Raw genomic sequence first — 23827 nt, forward strand, 5'->3', positions numbered from 1 at the left:
TGCAGGTGTAGTGGTTTCCAGTTTAGTGGTGATGGTGGTTACAGAGAATATGACAGATGTGTTTGGACACGTGGGCGTCTGAGGCTCTACACGTCTCCTGCTTCTGCATGATCAGCTGAGTTCTGGAGAAATAATTTTACTATAGGGAGCCACAGATGTTCATCCAGATGATGAAAGCAGCTCAGTGGAGGACGATGCTATTGCTATTTGCAACACATGTTTAGCAAGGAGTCTGATAGGAGGTAAAAAGCGGTCAAGTTTTAACACAACAAATCACACTTCAGAGGTCGTCATCGCGGTGAATCTGTTTTAGGGGCCGTTCACATGTTGCGCCTAAAAACGCGTGGAAAACGCTAGACGCGCCGCTCTCTCTTTCTTTCCAACCCGCTCTGTAGCGTCTGCTCTGCTGTGGCGTCTGCCGTTGCTAATCAACCATGACCTGCTCTCTCCATAAAGACGCGGAAGTTTCAGCAAAGGATAAATGGATTTTCAGCATTAAAAATCGCTTGCAGTAGCTCTGTTATTAAATTTATTTGAAAATGTTTATTCCTGTACAGCTTTGATAAGCTGTTTCTCCACCTCGGCAGTGCTTTCAATGTTATTAAGGGAAAGGGTGAAGCTGATTGGTTGGTTCATGTCACATGACCTGCGTTTGGCTTGCGGCATTCTGAACAATTGATGTTTTTATCTCGATTCTGATGTTTTATTCTCCGTCTTGTAAGATTTAGTTGTTGCACACATTCATAATATGATCAATAAGAAGCTTTAACGGACATTTGGACATCTGATGTTACTCCATGAAGCACTTTTCATTTTTTCCAGGTTGACAAATGTCAAAGCATTTTATTTATTTAGAATTGTGGTGCCTTACACAAAAAAAAAAAAAAAAAAAACATTTTTGAAGACTCAGGACTGTTTGCTATGATTGTTTGACCCAGATATATAATATACATTTCATTATCTTTATCTTAGATTTTGTATTCTCCTGGGTGCAGAAAATTATCATATAAAAATATGAGCGTATTGGGTATCGGTGTCGGTAGCGGCATCGGCCACAAGAAGGACTTAATTATCGGCTATCGGTATCGGTCAAAAAATTTCATATCGTGCATCCCTACTTAAATGTGCCAAATTTCCTGCTGCCAGCTGGTGGCGCTATGCCTATAATTGATTATTTGCATGTAGATGTGTTCAGGCCAGCACTTTTATCAAACATATGACGTTTGGTGCAGATTGACCTTGGTATGTTTGAGTTAGTGAAAGGTATGATATATCCTGCTGCCAACAGGTGGCGCTATGATAATATCTGAATATTGGCCTTTAGGTGTCTTCAGGCCTGGACTCTTACCAAAGCTGTGAAGTTTGAGGCAGATCGGACATTTTATGGCTGAGTTATAACACCTATGTCCATGGCGAAACATCAAACTTTGTCACGCCGCCATGGACACGCCCTTTAACGAAAACTCAAGATCTTCGCAATTTAACATCTCTAAGGCCTTTAGATTAGACTGGCCAAATATAATGTTGATATAATTAAATCTGTAGGAGGAGTTTGCTACAAGTCATTTCCTGTTAACAACAGGTGGCGCTATGATTATAATAGAATATTGGCCTTTAGATGTGTTCAGGCCAGGACTCTTATCAAACATGTTAAGTTTGGGGAAAATCTGACATTGATGATGCTAGCCTATTTAAAATTTGCTAATGCTTTTTAATATGTTGCTAGGAGTCCGTAACTTTGTAAAACATGTCACTTCCTGTTGTCAGCAGGTGGCGCTATGACTATAACTGAATATGGGCATGTATATATCTTCAGATCAGGACTCTTATCAAACATGTGAAGTTTGGGGCAGATTGGACATTGTTTGCATGAATAACAACAACTTCCTGTTTTATGTCTTAAACAACATGTTTTAGCACTAAGTAAGTGTTACTAGCATGTTTGAGTATGTTTTTAACTAGTTTAGCACTCATTGACTTTTTTAGTGTGTTGCTAATAGTGTGTCACAGTGTTAAACATGTCACTTCTTGTTGACCGTAGGTGGCGCTATGACTATAACTGAATATTGGCACGTAAAAGTGTTCAGGTCAGGACTCTTATCAAACATGTGAAGTTTGGGGCTGATTGGACATTGCATGTCTGAGTTACAGTAACTTCCTGTTTCATTGCATTAAGAGCATGCTTTAGCACTTAGCTAAATGTTGCTAGCATGTTATAGCATGTTTCTAGTATGTTGCTACTCTATTTAACACTTGTTGATAGGCATCCACAACAGTATTAAACATGTGACTTCCTGTTACCAGCAGGTGGCGCTATGACTATAACTGAATACGGGCATGGGCGTGTGTTCAGGCCAGGATTCTTATCAAACATATTAGGTTTGGGATAGATTGGACATCGTATGCCTGAGTTAAAGTAGCCTAACTTTCTGTTTCATTGTATTATTAGCATGCTTTAGCATATTAGCTAAGTGTTGCTACCATGCTTTAGTATGTTTGTAGCATGTTGAATATTAAGTTTGGGTCAGATTAGACATTATATACATGAGGTACAGCAATTTCCTTTTGTCTTTGTATTAATATCATGCTTTAGCTCTTAGCTAAGTGTTGCTAGCATGTTTTAACATGTTTCTAGCATGTTGCTAGCCTATTTAAGACTTGTTAACGCTTTTCAGTATGTTGCTAGGAGTCCGTAATAGTGTTAAACATGTCACTTCCTGTTGTCAGCAGGTGGCGCTATGACTATAACTGAATATGGGCACTGACGTGTGTTCAGGACCGGACTGTCATCAAACATGTGAAGTTTGAGGCAGATCGGTCATTGTATGCCTGAGTTATAGCAACTTCCTTTTTCATGGCGAAACATCAAAGTTTGTCCGGCCGCCACGGACACGCCCTTCGACGAAAACTCTAAAGCTTCGCAATTTAACATCGCAAAGGCCTTATGATGACACTCAGCAAATTTGAAGATGATCGGATAAAAACTGTAGGAGGAGTTCGTTAAAGTACGAGGCCTGAAAATGGCAAAAACTGCACAAAGATCGTACAGGAAATTCAGTATAACGGACTTCCTGTTGGTTTTCGGATGTTGCACCAGGAGACTTTTTTGTAGGTATTGTTGTGTTACATGTGTGTACCGAGTTTCGTACATGTACGTGAAACGCAGCTCGAGGCGCACTCCGTTGAAATTTTATAGGTGGCGCTATGGAGCCATTTTGGCACACCCACTTCTGGTGAAAACCGCATCAGATGTAAATGTTCGCCAGGTCTGATGCGTGTGCAAAGTTTCGTGATGCTGAAAATTCAGCTTTTTACATATTAATGTATATTAATATAGAAAAACATTGTTTTACTTTTTCAGTATTTTTGATCAAATGAACACAGTCTTGATGAGCATGACAAACATTACAAATCTTACTGATCCCAAACTTTTGAATAGCAGTGTATGTAAAGTTCAACAGCAGCGTTCAGTCAAACACTCTTGGAATAGATGACCACATGTTTTTCCATTCACATTGATTACAGGACATGTATGTCTTGATTTAGCTGATGCTGTAATCTCCAGTCATGACTGATGGTCAGTGCTGCAGCGTCCTCTGCTGGACACACTCATGCACTTCACTAGATAATCACACTATTTAAACTGATCATGCACACCGCAACATTAGGAAACTCTTAATGTTCAGCCACATGAGTGATTCAAAGACATAAAAAACATTTATAACTAAAAATAAAATTTCTGACTCATATAAATGCATAACAAAATGCTGCATGTGTCATTTTACATTACAAGTAACGCAAGTTCTGTAATAATATTACTCCAAGTTCTCCAAGTAACTATTAAAGTAACACATTACTTTTTAATTGACAAGAAAATATCTGAGTTACCCCCCCCCCTCATTTATTAATTAATATCTCTCCTGTCTCCATGTTGAGAGAAATTCTGAGTAAGACGTTCCTTTAGTTCTAGAATAAATGTGACGATGCATTAATTCATCTCGCTCACTAAAAAAACAGATACAGTGTTCTTCAAAATGAATAAAAACACTGAAATTCAATGCAAACTTGTGATTATTAAATATGTTCAATAATACAAATATCCTTTATGTATTTAACCTCATTTTTTTAACCTTTCGATGATCCAATTCATCCATACTAATAAGCAAAAATTAAGATAATCTAACATTTGTTTTCCTTTTTTTTATTGCTGAAGAGTTGACATTTGTTCTTCTGCGGTCTACTGTACAGACGTCAGTTTACTTTTCTCTAAACCTGAGGCTTTTGGTGTGAAAAGGCTTTTACATTTGAAAAAAAATTAGAACTTTTTATATTAAAAACAAACAAGCAAGCCCTGCTCAGATTTAAAAACTAATGCAAAAGTAACGTAACACATTACTTTCCATAAAAAGTAATTAGTTACTTTTTTAGGGAGTAACTCAATATTGTAGCGACTAACTTTCCGTAAAAAGTAGCTAAGTAATTGGTTCCTTTTTAGGAAGTAACTCAATTTTGTAACGCTCTACTTTTAAAAGTAACTTTCCCCAACACTGGTGTTTGGTCATCTATTGGATGTTTCCTATTAGATGTCAAAAAGACGTCTATTAGATGTCTTTAAGATGTTTATGATTTATAATGTATGTAAAACTGACATCTTAAGACATCTGTCAGATGTTTGTACACAGCAGATGCTTTCCAGATCAAGCAATCTTCAACAGACAGCTTGCAGATGTGCGTGTGCTATCTGGGAAGTTATATAAATTCTTGATATAAATTCCAAGACATTCGTGAGAATGTTCTCAAGTGCAATTCTTGGAAAGTTCTGGAATATTTTCTTAAGAACACACTGCATAAATGGTGGTTCTTACTAAAGAGTTGTGCATGCGGGCGTGTACCCGATAAAATGTTATGTAACGGGTGGAATAATACAAGCATAGCCATCATTTCATCGTCTCGGCTAACTGCAGTCCTGCTATGTGTAACCCAGGTCTATCCAAAAGAACCTTGAATTTAGTTACATCATTTTTTGCCAAAATAACTTGCGAGATGTAGGTCAACGATAGTCTTATTCCATCACGTAAGCAAAGGCATGACGCATGAGAGATTACAAGGTGTTTGGTTTGATTTCTTTAACATGTTTTATGTGGAGCCATGATTTCACTCAGACCCATTGATGGTTAAAATACCATATTGGAAAAATTGGAGTGTTCTTTGGGAGAAAGTATGGTACTTGCATCAGAAATATCTGATCCTCAATAAAGTAAAATCATTTTTTAAATGAATTCACAAATGTTACCATACTAAAGCTTTTCTTAAGAAAAAGTAAGTCAGACACTGAAGTGAGCTGCTGTTTTTTTTTTTTTTCACTCTTCTCAGGAATTTTTAACATTTTCTTTAGATTGTTTGACTGTTCAGGAGAGAAAAATGTACATAATTTGTTTTTCTGCTGGCTACATTTCACACAGACAAAAATTGGCTCTAAACCTCTCTTCTTTGTTTAAAGCTGATTTAGACAGGTACATGGAAACTATCTAAAGTTCTGTTAATGTTCAATGAGAACTGTAGCCCTATCTCTGTATTTGTGTCTTTATAAGGTGTTCAAGTATTTCTTCCTTTTTTTGGTTCCTTTATTCTTATTTTGTTACCCTGGAAACATATTTGTATCTGTGATTAATGTTTGTTCTGTATGTGTGTCTATTATTGTAAAAACCACAAAAAAGCACTATGAACTTCCAATCTGAATCGAAAGATTCACAAACCCGCTCTGATGTCCCGAAGAGAATTAAATGATTCACAAACCCACTCTGATGATCCGAAGTGAATAAAATGATTCACAAACCCACTCCTATGATCCGAAGTGAATCAAATGATTCACAAACCCGCTCTGATGTTCCGAAGTGAATCAAATGATTCACAAACCCACTCTTATGATCCGGAGTGAATCAAATGATTCACAAACCCACTCTGATGTTCCGAAGTGAATCAAATGATTCACAAACCCACTCTGATGTTCCGAAGTGAATCAAATGATTCGCAAACCCACTCTGATGTTCCGAAGTGAATCAAATGATTCACAAACCCGCTCTGATGTTCCGAAGTGAATCAAATGATTCACAAACCCGCTCTGATGTTCCGAAGTGAATCAAATGATTCACAAACCCACTCTGATGTTCCGAAGTGAATCAAATGATTCGCAAACCCACTCTGATGTTCCGAAGTGAATAAAATGATTCACAAACCCGCTCTGATGTTCCGAAGTGAATCAAATGATTCGCAAACCCACTCTGATGTTCCGAAGTGAATCAATTGATACTCGAGCCCACTCTGATGTCCCAAAGTGAATCAAATGATTCACAAACCCACTCTGATGATCCGAAGTGAATAAAATGATTCACAAACCCACTCTGATGTTCCAAAGTGAATAAAATGATTCACAAACCCACTCTGATGTTCCAAAGTGAATAAAATGATTCACAAACCCACTCTGATGTCCCGAAGTGAATAAAATGATTCACAAACCCACTCTGATGATCCGAAGTGAATAAAATGATTCACAAACCCACTCTGATGTTCCAAAGTGAATAAAATGATTCACAAACCCACTCTGATGATCCGAAGTGAATAAAATGATTCACAAACCCACTCTGATGTTCCGAAGTGAATAAAATGATTCACAAACCCGCTCTGATGTTCCGAAGTGAATCAAATGATTCGCAAACCCACTCTGATGTTCCGAAGTGAATCAATTGATACTCGAGCCCACTCTGATGTCCCAAAGTGAATCAAATGATTCACAAACCCGCTCTGATGTTCCGAAGTGAATCAAATGATACTCGAACCCACTCTGATGTCCCGAAGTGAATCAAATGATTCACAAACCCGCTCTGATGTCCCGAAGAGAATCAAATGATACTCGAACCCACTCTGATGTCCCGAAGTGAATCAAATGATTCACAAACCCGCTCTGATGTTCCGAAGTGAATCAAATGATTCACAAACCCACTCTGATGTTCTGAAGTGAATCAAATGATTCACAAACCCGCTCTGATGTTCCGAAGTGAATCAAATGATTCACAAACCCACTCTGATGTCCCGAAGTGAATAAAATGATTCACAAACCCGCTCTGATGATCCGAAGTGAATAAAATGATTCACAAATCCACTCTGATGTTCCAAAGTGAATAAAATGATTCACAAACCCACTCTGATGATCCGAAGTGAATAAAATGATTCACAAATCCACTCTGATGTTCCAAAGTGAATAAAATGATTCACAAACCCACTCTGATGTTCCAAAGTGAATAAAATGATTCACAAACCCACTCTGATGATCCGAAGTGAATAAAATGATTCACAAACCCACTCTGATGTTCCGAAGTGAATAAAATGATTCACAAACCCGCTCTGATGTTCCGAAGTGAATCAAATGATTCACAAACCCACTCTGATGTTCCGAAGTGAATCAAATGATTCACAAACCCACTCTGATGTCCCGAAGTGAATCAAATGATTCACAAACCCACTCTGATGTTCCGAAGTGAATCAAATGATTCACAAACCCACTCTGATGTTCTGAAGTGAATCAAATGATTCACAAACCCACTCTGATGTTCCGAAGTGAATCAAATGATTCACAAACCCACTCTGATGATCCGAAGTGAATAAAATGATTCACAAACCCGCTCTGATGATCCGAAGTGAATAAAATGATTCACAAACCCACTCTGATGTTCCGAAGTGAATCAAATGATTCACAAACCCACTCTGATGTTTCGAAGTGAATAAAATGATTCACAAACCCACTCTGATGATCCGAAGTGAATAAAATGATTCACAAACCCGCTCTGATGTTCTGAAGTGAATCAAATGATTCACAAACCCACTCTGATGATCCGAAGTGAATAAAATGATTCACAAACCCGCTCTGATGTTCTGAAGTGAATCAAATGATTCACAAACCCACTCTGATGTTCCGAAGTGAATCAAATGATTCACAAACCCACTCTGATGTTTCGAAGTGAATAAAATGATTCACAAACCCACTCTGATGATCCGAAGTGAATAAAATGATTCACAAACCCACTCTGATGTTCCGAAGTGAATAAAATGATTCACAAACCCGCTCTGATGTTCCGAAGTGAATCAAATGATACTCGAACCCACTCTGATGTCCCAAAGTGAATCAAATGATTCACAAACCCGCTCTGATGTTCCGAAGTGAATCAAATGATACTCGAGCCCACTCTGATGTCCCAAAGTGAATCAAATGATTCACAAACCCGCTCTGATGTTCCGAAGTGAATCAATTGATACTCGAGCCCACTCTGATGTCCCAAAGTGAATCAAATGATTCACAAACCCGCTCTGATGTTCCGAAGTGAATCAAATGATACTCGAACCCACTCTGATGTCCCGAAGTGAATCAAATGATTCACAAACCCGCTCTGATGTTCCGAAGTGAATCAAATGATTCACAAACCCGCTCTGATGTTCCAAAGTGAATAAAATGATTCACAAACCCACTCTGATGTTCCGAAGTGAATCAAATGATTCACAAACCCACTCTTATGATCCGAAGTGAATCAAATGATTCGCAAACCCACTCTGATGTTCCGAAGTGAATCAATTGATACTCGAGCCCACTCTGATGTTCCGAAGTGAATCAAATGATTCACAAACCCACTCTGATGTCCCGAAGTGAATCAAATGATTCACAAACCCGCTCTGATGTTCCGAAGTGAATCAAATGATACTCAAACCCACTCTGATGTTCCGAAGTGAATCAATTGATACTCGAACCCACTCTGATGTTCCGAAGTGAATCAAATGATACTCGAGCCCACTCTTATGATCCGAAGTGAATCAAATGATTCGCAAACCCACTCTGATGTTCCGAAGTGAATCAATTGATACTCGAGCCCACTCTGATGTTCCGAAGTGAATCAAATGATTCACAAACCCACTCTGATGTCCCGAAGTGAATCAAATGATTCACAAACCCGCTCTGATGTTCCGAAGTGAATCAAATGATACTCAAACCCACTCTGATGTTCCGAAGTGAATCAATTGATACTCGAACCCACTCTGATTTTCCGAAGTGAATCAAATGATACTCAAACCCACTCTGATGTCCCGAAGTGAATCAAATGATTCACAAACCCACTCTGATGTTCCGAAGTGAATCAAATGATACTCAAACCCACTGTTATGATCCGAAGTGAATCAAATGATACTCGAACCCACTCTGATGTCCCGAAGTGAATCAATTGATACTCGAACCCACTCTGATGTCCCGAAGTGAATCAAATGATTCGCAAACCCACTCTGATGTTCCGAAGTGAATCAATTGATACTCGAACCCACTATGATGTTCCGAAGTGAATCAAATGATTCACAAACCCACTCTGATGTTCCGAAGTGAATCAAATGATACTCAAACCCACTCTGATGTTCCGAAGTGAATCAATTGATACTCGAACCCACTCTGATGTTCCGAAGTGAATCAAATGATACTCGAGCCCACTCTTATGATCCGAAGTGAATCAAATGATTCGCAAACCCACTCTGATGTTCCGAAGTGAATCAATTGATACTCGAGCCCACTCTGATGTTCCGAAGTGAATCAAATGATTCACAAACCCACTCTGATGTCCCGAAGTGAATCAAATGATTCACAAACCCGCTCTGATGTTCCGAAGTGAATCAAATGATACTCAAACCCACTCTGATGTTCCGAAGTGAATCAATTGATACTCGAACCCACTCTGATTTTCCGAAGTGAATCAAATGATACTCAAACCCACTCTGATGTCCCGAAGTGAATCAAATGATTCACAAACCCACTCTGATGTTCCGAAGTGAATCAAATGATACTCAAACCCACTGTTATGATCCGAAGTGAATCAAATGATACTCGAACCCACTCTGATGTCCCGAAGTGAATCAATTGATACTCGAACCCACTCTGATGTCCCGAAGTGAATCAAATGATTCGCAAACCCACTCTGATGTTCCGAAGTGAATCAATTGATACTCGAACCCACTATGATGTTCCGAAGTGAATCAAATGATTCACAAACCCACTCTGATGTTCCGAAGTGAATCAAATGATACTCAAACCCACTGTTATGATCCGAAGTGAATCAAATGATTTGCGAACCCACTCTGATGTTCTGAAGTGAATCAAATGATTCACAAACCCACTCTGATGTCCCGAAGTGAATCAAATGATTCACAAACCCGCTCTGATGTTTCAAAGTGAATCAAATGATACTCGAACAGGAGCGGCCACAGACTCTCAGACCAAACATCTGCGACTGATGCGAATGCGGAAGCTGTGAACAGAGAAGATGAAAGTCATCACGACCACTACAATGACTACAACAAACACACTTCCACTTACTACAACACCAACATTATCCACAGACACTTGCTTTGACTTGTGGTTTGAACTGGACAATGCAACTAGTCAGGATTACAACTTTAAATCCAGAACAGATGAAGGTTAGAGACAGACGGTAAGGAAATGTGTGGAATATGGCCCACTTTAAGATTTAAGCATTCTGGATCCGTATTTATAAAAATATATTAGTGCTAAGAGTTGCTCCTAGCGAAAAGATTCTAAGAACATTTTTAGAAATATGAGTGTTTCCTCTTAAAATTAAAGAAAAGATCCTAGTAATAGAAAAGTAATTCAGAAAGCATCTTAAAGGGATCTTAGAGGCTTAAGAGTTTCTTAAGCAGTGGAGAAAATGACAAAACTTGAAGAGGGAGAAGAAATATGTTGCACACAATGATGACAGTGAGTTAATAAAACGCTAGACATTAGGGATCGTGTTTGTAACCTATTTTATTAGACACATGTTAACATCTCCAACAGCACAGAAATGCCACAGTGCCACAAATGTAACTAGTGAATCATAAAACATAAAAGATTTATCTTTTTTTAACTGTTTTGTTTTATCATTATTATTATTATTATTTATTTTGATTTATTTATAAAAAAAAATTTTTTACAATTTATATCATTGCCATAGTTTATGGGTGGGACCACTTTTCGCCATGGTCGATATTATCCCCATCACTTTTTTAAAACATCTCACAGCACAGACTGATGCAGATGAAACATATATGGCATTCGTTTCTGTGATATAAGCTGTGATCTAGCAGTGGAATCTGTCGTTCTTAAAATCATGCTTAATGTTCGCTGCAATGTTTTTAGTGACAGAACGTTCTCTGCAGAGACTATCCATTCATTCTGATTAAATCACAAAACAAACACACAAATTGTGTCCCTGCTCTGCATATACAACATCTCTTATTTTAATAAGGGTGGAAAAATTAGACTTGGCCAGATTAGAACCCAAACCCCCTACACACCTAATGCAGATTCTACTACTAGACTATTTAGAAGCACAAATGTTTGTTGCATATCTATGCATTTATAGAATGCATATAAAGAATTTCGGGCCTAATACTGTCCTGTAATAATTAATAAAAAAACGTCAACAAAAAAAGTGTCCCACCCGCTTTTTTAAAACAAAGTTATGCCACTCTATTAACCTTTTTTAACCACAAATGCTGGTCTTGTCTAGCTCTGCCTGAACTCTGTGCACTCTGGTTCAAGACAGTTAGGGTATGTCTAAAAACTCCCATCTCATTTTCTCCTCCATCTTCAAAATCGTCCTACATCACTGCAGAAGAACCGACCCAGTGTTTACAAAGTGAATGTGCAAAAAAGATCAAATGCCCTTTTTAAAAAAATAAATTAATTAATTAAAAAAAAGGGTAAAACAATGATGTAGGCCGAATTTGATGTTGGAGGAGAAAATGAGATGGGAGTTTTTGGACATTCCCTAACTGTCATTTCACTAGATAAGGCTGTTCTTCCTCAGCTGGGATAGTTTAGAGCCCTTTAAAGTTGCATTTAAACTGCATTTTTTTTCCTCAAAAAACATTTCTTTATGACTGAAGAAAGAAAGACAAGAAAATCTTGGATGACATTTTTGTTCTGGACGTGAACTTCTGCTTTAAAGTGCCATTTTTTTTAAATGAACAAAATGTTAATCTTCATCTTTATAATAAAAGATACAATATCTTAAATTAATATTTTTTTTGGCAACAGCTAGCAAATAAATGCTATTTACACCAAACAAAAACAGCATATTATTTTAGCAATATATGCTATTTACAATATCATTTACAGCAGGATTTTCTTTGCAAAAATTGTAAGCAGTTGCTATTTATACTTTGTGCAAATAGTGGATATCTGCACCTCAGTTTTGTAGTACAATATAAAACTGTATGCAATAACACATTGAGTGTAAATGATCACATCTAATAAACGCACCCTTATCGTAGTGTCTATGCACACTAAGTGCAAATAGCATGACTTGTTGGCAGAGGCTATGTACATTAACTCCACCCACCAATGTGTGATTAATGTACTACAATACTGAGGTGCAGATAATTGTGTCTATTTGGAATAAGAATTATAAATATCAGAAAATCCTGCTGTTTCAACATAGTGTAAATAGAACCCAACAGCACACAATTTTTACAATTTAGAGTCAATTTCACCTTTGATTATTTGTTTAGAATGTGTTTTACACACACAATAAATAAATAAATAAATAATAATGCAATTTTTTATTTTATTTTGTACAATTTTAAAAAACATTTTAAACATACCATTTTACTTAATGAATTTAGTCAATTTCACCTTTGATTATTGGTTTATTAAGTGTTTTACACACGCACGCAAAAATAAAATAAAATAAAAAATAAAAACAAATATTAATGCAGCATATTTTTTTATTTTAATTTTATACAATTTTTACAATTTATTAATCTAAAAACATTTTAAACATACCATTGTACTTAATGAATTTAGCCAATTTCACCTTTGATTATTGGTTTATTTTGTGTTTTACACACGCACGCAAAAATAAAATAAAAAATAAAAATAAATATTAATGCAGCATATTTTTTTTATTTTAATTTTATACAGTTTTTACAATTTATTAATCTAAAAACATTTTAAACATACCATTTTACTTAATGAATTTAACCAATTTCACCTTTGATTATTGGTTTATTATGTGTTTTACACATGCATGCAAAAAAACAGAAATAAATAAAAAATAATAATGCATTTTTTTATTTGATGCCATTTTTATAATTTAATAAAAATATTTAAACATATCATTTTACTTAATGAATTTAGTCAATTTCACCTTTGAGTATTGGTTTATTATGATTTATTACACACGCACGCAAAAAAAATAAAAATAATAATAATAATAATATGCAATTTTTTATTTGATGCAATTTTTTTCCATTTATTAACCTAAAAACATATAAATATACCATTTTACTTAACGAATTTAGTCAATTTCACCTTTGATTATTGTTTTATTATGTTTTACACACGCACACAAAATAAATAAATAACTAAATAAAATAATAATAATATGCAATTTTTTATTTGATGCAATTTTTTCCATTTACTAATATAAAAACATATAAATATACCATTTTACTTAACGAATTTAGTCAATTTCACCTTTGATTATTGTTTTATTATGTTTTACACACGCACACAAAATAAATAAATAACTAAATAAAATAATAATAATATGCAATTTTTTATTTGATGCAATTTTTTCCATTTACTAATATAAAAACATATAAATATACCATTTTACTTAACGAATTTAGTCAATTTCACCTTTGATTATTTGTTTATTATGTGTTTTACACATGCATGTAAAAATAAAAATAAATTAAAAAAAACATATTAATGCAGCTTTTTTATACAATTTTTACAATTTAGATAGAGTCAATTTTAATGTTTCATTATTGGTTTATAATGTGTTTTACACACACAATAAATAAATAAATAATGCACATTTCATAGTGTAAATAGCATCTATCGTTAAAAATATATACTACTTGCACTTTGTGTAAATATCCGCTGCCTGAAATTATTACATGATGCCATTTATTATTATTTATTTCCACTTTTTAAATTTGTGCATCTTTTTGTAATTGTGTCTGTTCCAACCAGATTACTGTAAACAGCCTCTGACAACAAGGTGTGACTTAATGGAAACGTTAGCTAAATATATTTTCTTAGCTCTGATGTTGATTAATAACCGGCAGCGAATTGGTATCTTATTTGATTCATGATCTTTAATTTGAATACTAATTTTATTGTTATTTCCTAATGATAAACAAAAAGCATTAAGCAGCACAACTGTTTCCAGCATTGATAATAAATCAGTATATTAGAATGATTTCTGGAGGATCATGTGACACTGAAGACTGCAGTAATGATTCTAAAAATTCAGCCTTGCATCACAGGAATAAATTACATTTTGAAATATATTCAAATAGAAAACAGTTATTTTAAATTAAAATAATTTTTCAGAATATTTCAGTTTTTTTCTGTATTTTTGATCAAATAAAAGCAGCTTTGATGAGCATTAGAAACGTCTTTAGAGTAATGATGCTAAAAATTCAGCTTTTCATCACAGAAATAAATTACATTTTAAAATATGTTAAAATAGAAAACAGTTATTGTATATTAAAATAATTTTTTCAGAATATTACAGGTTTTTTTGTATTTTTAATCAAATAAATGCAGCCTTGATGAACATTAGAAACGTCTTTAGAGTAATGATGCTGAAAATTCAGCTTTGCATCACAGAAATAAATTACATTTTAAAATATATTCAAATAGAAAACAGTTATTTTAAATTAAAATAATATTTCAGAATATTGAAGTTTTTTCTGTATTTTTGATCAAATAAATGCAGCCTTGATGAACATTAGAAACTTCTCTGGAGGAATGCTGCTGAAAATTCAGCTTTTCATCACAGAAATAAATTACATTTTAAAATATATTCAAATAGAAAACAGTTATTGTATATTAAAATAATTTTTTCAGAATATTACCGTTTGTTTTTTTTGTATTTTTGATTAAATAAATGCAGCCTTGATGAACATTAGAAACGTCTTTAGAGTAATGATGCTGAAAATTCAGCTTTGCATCACAGAAATGAATTACATTTTAAAATATATTCAAATAGAAAACAGTTATTTTAAATTAAAATAATATTTCAGAATATTGAATTTTTTTCTGTATTTTTGATCAAATAAATGCAGCCTTGATGAACATTAGAAACTTCTCTGGAGGAATGCTGCTGAAAATTCAGCTTTTCATCACAGAAATAAATTACATTTTAAAATATGTTAAAATAGAAAACAGTTATTGTATATTAAAATAATTTTTTCAGAATATTACAGGTTTTTTTGTATTTTTAATCAAATAAATGCAGCCTTGATGAACATTAGAAACGTCTTTAGAGTAATGATGCTGAAAATTCAGCTTTGCATCACAGAAATAAATTACATTTTAAAATATATTCAAATAGAAAACAGTTATTGTATATTAAAATATTTTTTTCAGAATATTACCGTTTGTTTTTTTTTTTGTATTTTTGATCAAATAAATGCAGCCTTGATGAACATTAGAAACGTCTTTAGAGTAATGATGCTGAAAATTCAGCTTTGCATCACAGAAATAAATTACATTTTAAAATATATTCAAATAGAAAACAGTTATTTTAAATTAAAATAATATTTCAGAATATTGAAGTTTTTTCTGTATTTTTGATCAAATAAATGCAGCCTTGATGAACATTAGAAACTTCTCTGGAGGAATGCTGCTGAAAATTCAGCTTTTCATCACAGAAATAAATTACATTTTAAAATATATTCAAATAGAAAACAGTTATTGTATATTAAAATAATTTTTTCAGAATATTACCGTTTTTTTTTTTTGTATTTTTGATCAAATAAATGCAGCCTTGATGAACATTAGAAACGTCTTTAGAGTAATGATGCTGAAAATTCAGCTTTGCATCACAGAAATAAATTACATTTTAAAATATATTCAAATAGAAAACAGTTATTTTAAATTAAAATAATATTTCAGAATATTGAAGTTTTTTCTGTATTTTTGATCAAATAAATGCAGCCTTGATGAACATTAGAAACTTCTCTGGAGGAATGCTGCTGAAAATTAAGCTTTTCATCACAGAAATAAATTACATTTTGAAATATATTCAAATAGAAAACAGTTATTTTATATTAAAATATTTTTTCTGAATATTACAGCTTATTCTGTATTATTTAACAGGCTGCAAATTTGAATCTTATTTTTGAATACTAATTTTATTGTTATTTGCTATTGATAAACTCTATATTTTTTCTATTTGTTTTGTGCATAATGCTTTGGCAGTAGGCTGTTGTGTGTAAACACAACACAGAGATCATGCAATAAAGTGCTTGAAATCTAAATGTGAAGTAAAGTGAGAGACAGCCAGAGGCCGATAGAGGTGAGTTTAGGGTGGGATCAGTCGCTCTCGCGGGAGGGATCGACTCTCGTCTGTTCCGCTTCATTCCTCCCGCTGCACTGAGACTCAGGAGCTCTGGACCTAGCTGTGTGTTTGTGTAGCTACTAGCGGAATGAAGTGCAGCTCATGAGGAGCAGAAGTTCTTCTGGAGTCCTCCATCAGGTCCGGCAGTGAAGATGAGCGGAGAAGACTCGGACGTTCCTCAGGATCTGCTGGGTAAGAAACTTAAGTCTCTCTCCTGTCCCACACACACACACACACACACACACACACACACACACAAGCTCCTTTACATGTGAGACTGCGTCGCTGAAACTCGTGTTTGATCACTTCCTCAGAGAAAATAAAGGTTTTTTTTATGTTTAACGCTTGAGTGATTTCAATAAAGAGACGCTTTATTACTGTTCATGTGTGTTAGCGGTGGGAGGGGCCAGATTAGACTCCGCCCACACCTGAGAGAGTGTCTTTACCGGAAGCGAACAGCGCGACGCGACAAAATAGATAAAGCCTATAATAAGTGATTTAGAGTGGATGCGGCGCGACGCGATGGTAAACGGATGGCCTGCTAATTATTACATACAATACAGGTTTTATATATATATATGTGACCCTGGACCACAAAACCAGTCATAAGGTTACATTTTACAAAACAGAGATATATACATCATATGAAAGCTCAATAAATAAGCTTTCTATTGATGTATGGTTTGTTAGGATAGGACAGTATTTGGCCGAGATACAACTATTTGAAAATCTGAAATATAAGGGTGCAAAAAATCAAAATACTGAGAAAATCACCTTTAAAGTTGTCCAAATTAAGTTCTTAGCAATGCATACTACTAATCAAAAATTACATTTTGATATATTTACAGTAGGAATTTTACAAAAAATCTTCATGGAGCATGATCTTTACTTAATTTCCTAATGATTTTTGACATAAAAGAAAAATCAATAATTTTGACCCATACAATGTATTTTTGGCTATTGCTACAAATATACCCCAGCGACTTAAGACTGGTTTTGTGCTCCAGGGTCACATATATATTTGGAGTCAGTAAAGACTTGTAATATTTTTAAAGAAGTCTCTTATGATCATCAAGGCTGCATTTATTTGATAAAAAAAATACAGAAAAGACTGTAATATTGCTAAATGTTATTATAATATAAAATAACAGTTTTCTATGTGAATATACTTTAAAATATAATTTATTCCTGTGATGCAAAGCTGAATTGTCATCAGCTGTTAATCTAGTTTTCAGTGTCACATGATCCTTCAGAAATCATTCTGATTTAATACTTTTATTATCAATGTTGGAAACTGTTGTGCTGCTTCATATTTTTTGTGATTCTTTTTTCAGGATTCTATGATGAATAACAAGTTAAAAAGAACAGCATTTATAAAAAAATAGAAATATTTTCTAACAATGTAAATCTATGTTGGCACTTTTTATTAATTTGACACACCGTTGGTAAATAAAAGTATTCATTTAAAAAAAAAAAAAAGAAAGAAAGAATACAAATTTACTGACCTCAAACTTTTAAACAGTAGTGTATATTGTTAGAAAAGATTTCTATTTTAAATAAATGCTGTTCTTTTGAACCTTTTATTGATCAAAGAATCCTGAAAAAGTACAACTGTTTTTAACATTGGTAATAAATCAGAATATTAGAATGATTTCTGATCATGTGACACTGAAGACTTCAGTAATGATGCTGGAAATTCAGCCTTGCATCACAGGAATAAATTATATTTTAAAGTATATTCACATAGAAAACTGTTATTTTAGATTAAAATATTTTTTCTGAATATTACAGTTTTTTCGGTATTTTTGATCAAATAAATGCAGTCCTAATGAGGAGAAGAAACATATTTAAAAACCATTAAAAAAGCTCTACTTTCGCATTGCTTATTTCATGTTTAATTCAATGTTGCTTGCTGTATTTTTTCATTAGATTTACTCAGAATCTCTGAGTGAAAGTTGTTTCTACACCGTAAATGACAAGTGTGACAGTAATATTGTGAGTTAATAAAAAAGAAGTGAAAAAAAGAAGTGAAAATTAGGGAGAACAAATAACAAAGGGCCTATGAATATATGTGACCCTGGACCACAAAACCAGCCATAAGGGTCTAAAGTTGTAATTTATAGATTGATAAATAGGCTTTCCATCTATGTCTGGTTTGTTAGGACAGGACAATATTTGGCTGAGATACAGCTGTTTGAAAATCTGCAATCTGAGGATGGAAAAAAATCAAAATATTGAGAAAATCGCCTTTAAAGTTGTTCAAATGAAGTTCTTAGTAATGCATATTACTAATCAAACATTAAGTTTTGATATATTTACAGTAGGAAATTTACTAAATGTCTCCATGGAACATGATACTTATTATTCTAATGATTTTTGGCATAAAAGAAAAATCATTTTGGCCCATACAATGTATTTATAAATATACCTGTGCTACTTAATATTGGTTTTGTGCTCCAGGGTGACATATGTGTATCAAATGGATATTAAATATAAATATAAATAGTATGTATATTTTAAAAATATTAAAATATTTTTATTTACCATTTGATATATATCTCTATATAAGACATAAATCATTATGAATCTAGTTTTAATCTCTAGTAGGCTTTTCCATTCAGTTTAAAAAAAATGTATTTTAGTGAGTTTCACTGTTCGGAATATATATTTAGCATAAATTTAAAATATATTTTGGCCAGAGATAAATATACAATATGTTTTGCTGTATGGTGCACACAGGCCTAATTAGACGTTTTTATTTGTTAATGATTAGATATTGATTTATCACAGATTTCATAAAAATCTCAGCTTCATCTCAGATGTTTCTGCTAAGGATTTTAATAAAACTAGACCAAAATGAGTCGCCAGCTGTCATTCAATAAGAGTTTAGAGCTATAAAATGAATCTGATCATCTGTTGAGAACTGTTTCACTGCAAAAAAAAAAAAATGCTTTTCTTACTTAGATTTTTGGTCTTGTTTCCAGCCAAAATATCTAAAAATTCTTGAATCAGGAAGGATTTTCTAGACAAGTAAAAATGTGTGTCTTGTTTTCAGTAAAAACAAGTCAAAATTAGGTGAGTTTTTGCTTAAAACAAGCAAAACAATCTGCCAATGGGGTAAGAAAATTAATCTAGTTGTCTGCTTGAAATAAGATTTTTTTTCTTACCCCATTGGCAGATTATTTTACTTGTTTTAAGCAAAAACTCACCTAATTTTGACTTGTTTTTACTGAAAACGAGACACAAATTTTTACTTGTCTAGAAAATCCTTCCTGATTCAAGAATTTTTAGATATTTTGGCTGGAAACAAGACAAAATATCTAAGCAAGAAAAGCATTTTTTGCAGTGTTGAGTTCATATCAAGATCTCTTCTCACTGCATAAAATGCTTTTCTTTCTTAGATTTTGTTGTTTTGTTTCCAGCCAAAATATCTAAAAAATCTTAAATCAAGAAGGATTGTCTAGATGAGTAACAAGTCAAAATTAAGTGAGTTTTTGCTTAGAACAAGCTAAATAATCTACCAATGGGGTAAGCAAAAAAATCTTATTTCAAATCTTATTTTTTCTCACCCCATTGGCAGATTATTTTGCTTGTTTACTTAATTTTGAGAAGTTCTTTCTTAAATCAAGACACTAATTTTCATTAGTCTAGAAAATCCTTCTTGATTTCAGAATTTGTAGATATTTTGGCTGGAAATAAAACAAGCAAGAAAAAAGCAATTTTTTGCAGTGTTGAATCTCTAAATGAGACCCGTGTGAGATTACTGGCCTCATTTTCTCAGGAGAAACATCCGAGGAGAAGCAAAGTCTCAGTTTGCTCTCATTTGCTGTTTAAGGAAACTTTTTAATCTTATTATCATCTGATTGATGTGATTTGATCAGTCTGCTTTGAATGGAATCATGAGAAGATCCAGCACTTCTCTGAATTCATCATGTGAGCTGCAGTATAATTTATTTGTGTGTGTGTAGAGAGCGTTCAAGATGCCGTCGGGCAGCAGGTGAAGCTGTGTTTCCTCAAGAAAGTGAACCTGGAGGTCAAAGGTGACAAGCTGGAGAGCAGAATCCTGGTGAGTAAAATGACACTCAACATAATATTAAAGAAATAGTTCAGCCGAAATGAAAATGTGCTGAAAATGTGATCACCTTTAGGCCATACAAGATGTAGATGAGTTTGTTTGTTCATCAGATTTGTAGAAATGTGTCATTCAATCACTTGCTCACCAATAGATGTGAATGGGTGCCGTCAGAATGACATCTGATAAAAACATCACAGTAATCCACACCACTCCAGTCCATCAGTTAACATCTTGACCAGCAAAAGCTGTAACAAATCCATCATGACAACGTTTTTAACTAAAATAAGAGTCTATAATACATAATAACGCTTCCTCCAGTGAAAAAATCTGTGTCCTGTTGGCTCTCACATCAAAATCCAGCCACATATTTGTTTAGAGTGGTTTTGGCTTTTAAACAGTGTTTGATCTGTGCAGATTTCCTCACCAGATTTGTATAAATGCATCATTCCATCACTGTCTCTCCAATGGATGTGAATGGGTGCCGTCAGAATGAGAGTCCAAACAGCTAATAAAAAATCACAATAATCCACAAAACCACTCCAGTCCATTAGTTAACATCTGGAGAAGACAAAAGCTGAAATAAATCCATCATTAAGACGTTTTTAACACAAATACGAGTCTATAATCCATAATAACGCTTCCTCCAGTGAAAATGTCTGTGTCCTGTTGTCCATGTTAACTGATGGACTGGAATGGACATTACTTGTGAATGATTGGGATGTTTTTATCAGCTGTTTGGACTCTCATTCTGACGGCACCCATTCTCCTGAAAAAATTATTATTTTTTTTTTTTTGCTAAACTGCTGTGGTAATGATACTCCAGACTTTGTTTCTTTCATGCAAAGCATCATTTGTTTTCGTTTCTTTGCGCTGGTCGTGTTATCGTGTGTCAGACAGACAGATTGAGGAGGGTTTGTGTTGTGAGGTTTTGTCTTTATACAGTGAGCAGTGAGTTACAGGGAGTGTCTGAGAAGTTCCTCATTGTAAGCTTCAGCTGTGGTATTCACACATACTTGCCCTCATTTTCCTGTCCTGACATGACAGAGTTCTGCTCCTCTAGGCATGAAAACACACACTCTTTGCATTCCAGATAATTCCACATGATTTTGCAAGAAACTCACATCCTTTAGTCATGATGTTTGTCTCATTTCTTGAACTCAGTAGCTGTTTTTCAGTCACGATGGCTCATTATTGTCTACATGAATGTGCAGCAGGACAGTTTACAGCTTACAGACACTCTACACTAACTCTAGTTTATATTCAGCTGGGGAAAAAATCTTTGTTTTTTGATGCTGATTACAGCAATATATAATTACAGCATTAATTCTGATTTGCATGCTATTATAATATGCTGAAGAAAGCACACTAGTGAATACGTTTTACTTTTTTAAGCTTAATTTTTTTCTTTTCTTGAGCACATGTTCAACAGGCAGAATAATGAGAATGATCATTTTGTTATTAGGGGCCAAGCACCTAGAAGGCACCTACTGTATCCATTGGCGTTCTTCTTCTTCTTCTTCCGTTTCTTCTTCCGTTTCTTCCGCTCTTGAGTCAAGGGCAGCCCATAGAACCGCTTGCAGGAAAGTTGTATAATTTGGCACACTGATAGAGGACAGTCTGAAATGTCACAATAGCAAATTTGGAGTCTCTGTCTCAAACTCTCTAGCGCCACCACTTGTCCAAAGTTTCACTCATGTTTATGCTAACTTTTGAACCGTAAGCCACAGAATCAATCAAAATTCTATTTTTCAGCCCAAAATGTAAAAAAATTGTAAGGTTTGGTTTTTTTCTATTTTTAATACTGCGTAAAACCTACTTTTTTGAACTCGTCCTAGACGGTTTGTCTGATTTTACCAAAATTGGCTGCTGGCAAAAAGTTACGGAATTTAAGTTGATCGGTCAAACCGTTCTTGAATAATGCACAAACGAATTCTATGAAAAGCATGCAAAAATGAATGTGAGGCTACATCTCTGCAACAGTTTGGCATATTGAGACCAAACTTGGTGTGTGTTATAACCTGAGGCGACCTGCGGATATAAAAAATGGCTATTTTTGCTTATAACACCTCAATGGTTTGACCAGAAATGACAAAACTGATTTAGACTCTTTAGGTTCGGTGCATCATGCCGAGTCGAACCATACAAAATTTTCCCATGTCAGCCTTTTTGGGCATCAGCCATATTTAAATTTTATCAAAAAATGCTGTAATTTACTGATGCATTGGTGTAACGCTATGAAACTCAGTATGTGTCTTTGGCACTGTGTCCTGACAGTTTGGGGGTTAACACCACCTTCTGGCCAAAAGTTATAAAGCATAGCATACTAATGTTTAAAGTGTGTATCACTGCACAGTTCTGTTTCACATGCATTACATTTTTAAGTTGCATAGTATGGATTTAACTGCGGGTGCTTAGAGGTAATTGCGAAATGTTCTTGAAATTCTCATTACAGTTTTTTTCAACTGCTTACACAAAATCTTTACTTGTCAGACAATTTCAGCAACTCTTCTAAACTAAACTTTCTGCATCGGTACTCCAGTCTTCAGTGTCATATGATCCTTAAAAAATCATTGTAATATTCTGTTCAAAAAGCATTCATTGTTATTATAAATATTTAAAACAGTTGAGTATTTCTTCAGGATTATTTGATGAATCAGAAGATATAAAGATCTGCGTTTAGCTGAAATAAAAAGCTTTTGTAAAATTATACACTATACCATTCTAAGGCTAGTATTTTTTTTTTCTGGGGAAAGAAATGATAGAAATTACTACTTTTATTTAACAAAGATGTTTTGAATTGATCAAAAGGGATGGTAAAGACATAATGTAGGAGAGATAAATGCTGTTCTTCTGAACTTTCTGTTCATTAAAGAAACCTAAGAAATTCTACTCTGCTGTTTTCAACAGAATAATAATAAATAGCAGCAGATCAGAATATCATAAGGATCATGTGACTGGAAATGAATAAAAATTCAGCTTTGAAACCACGGGGATAAATTACATGTTACGTTAAATATATTTAAATATAAAACATTTATTTTAAACAGGAAAAATAATAACAAATTTGACTGTTTTTGCTCTGTTTTGGCTAAGAAAATGCGAGTTTTTCTTCAAAAACAATAAAAATCTTACTGTTCTATAATCTTTTGACTGGCAGTGTATTACTTTTCTGTCCTACTGTGTAATACTGTATTCCCAACAACAAATGCTTTAAATAGTTCAATCTTGCTATTTTGATTTATCAACATTTGCAATTCTTGGATTTGAACAACAGAGGCAAAGTTTTGAAAATGTGTGTAAGCAGTTGAAA

General features: G+C 34.0%; 1 protein-coding gene across 1 annotated transcript in view; it reads left to right on the forward strand.

The window, feature by feature from the left end:
- Positions 1–16594: 16594 nt before the first annotated feature.
- The window catches only part of LOC141289440 (F-actin-uncapping protein LRRC16A), a 47157-nt gene continuing 39924 nt past the window's right edge, over positions 16595–23827 (forward strand). Inside the window, exons 1-2 of the mRNA XM_073821535.1 lie at positions 16595–16634; positions 20411–20508. Coding sequence (XP_073677636.1) covers positions 16595–16634; positions 20411–20508 — 138 coding nt within the window. The remainder of the gene's footprint in view (positions 16635–20410; positions 20509–23827) is intronic.

Source organism: Garra rufa, chromosome 17 (assembly GCF_049309525.1).
Source record: "Garra rufa chromosome 17, GarRuf1.0, whole genome shotgun sequence".
In the NCBI taxonomy this organism is placed as follows: domain Eukaryota; kingdom Metazoa; phylum Chordata; class Actinopteri; order Cypriniformes; family Cyprinidae; genus Garra; species Garra rufa.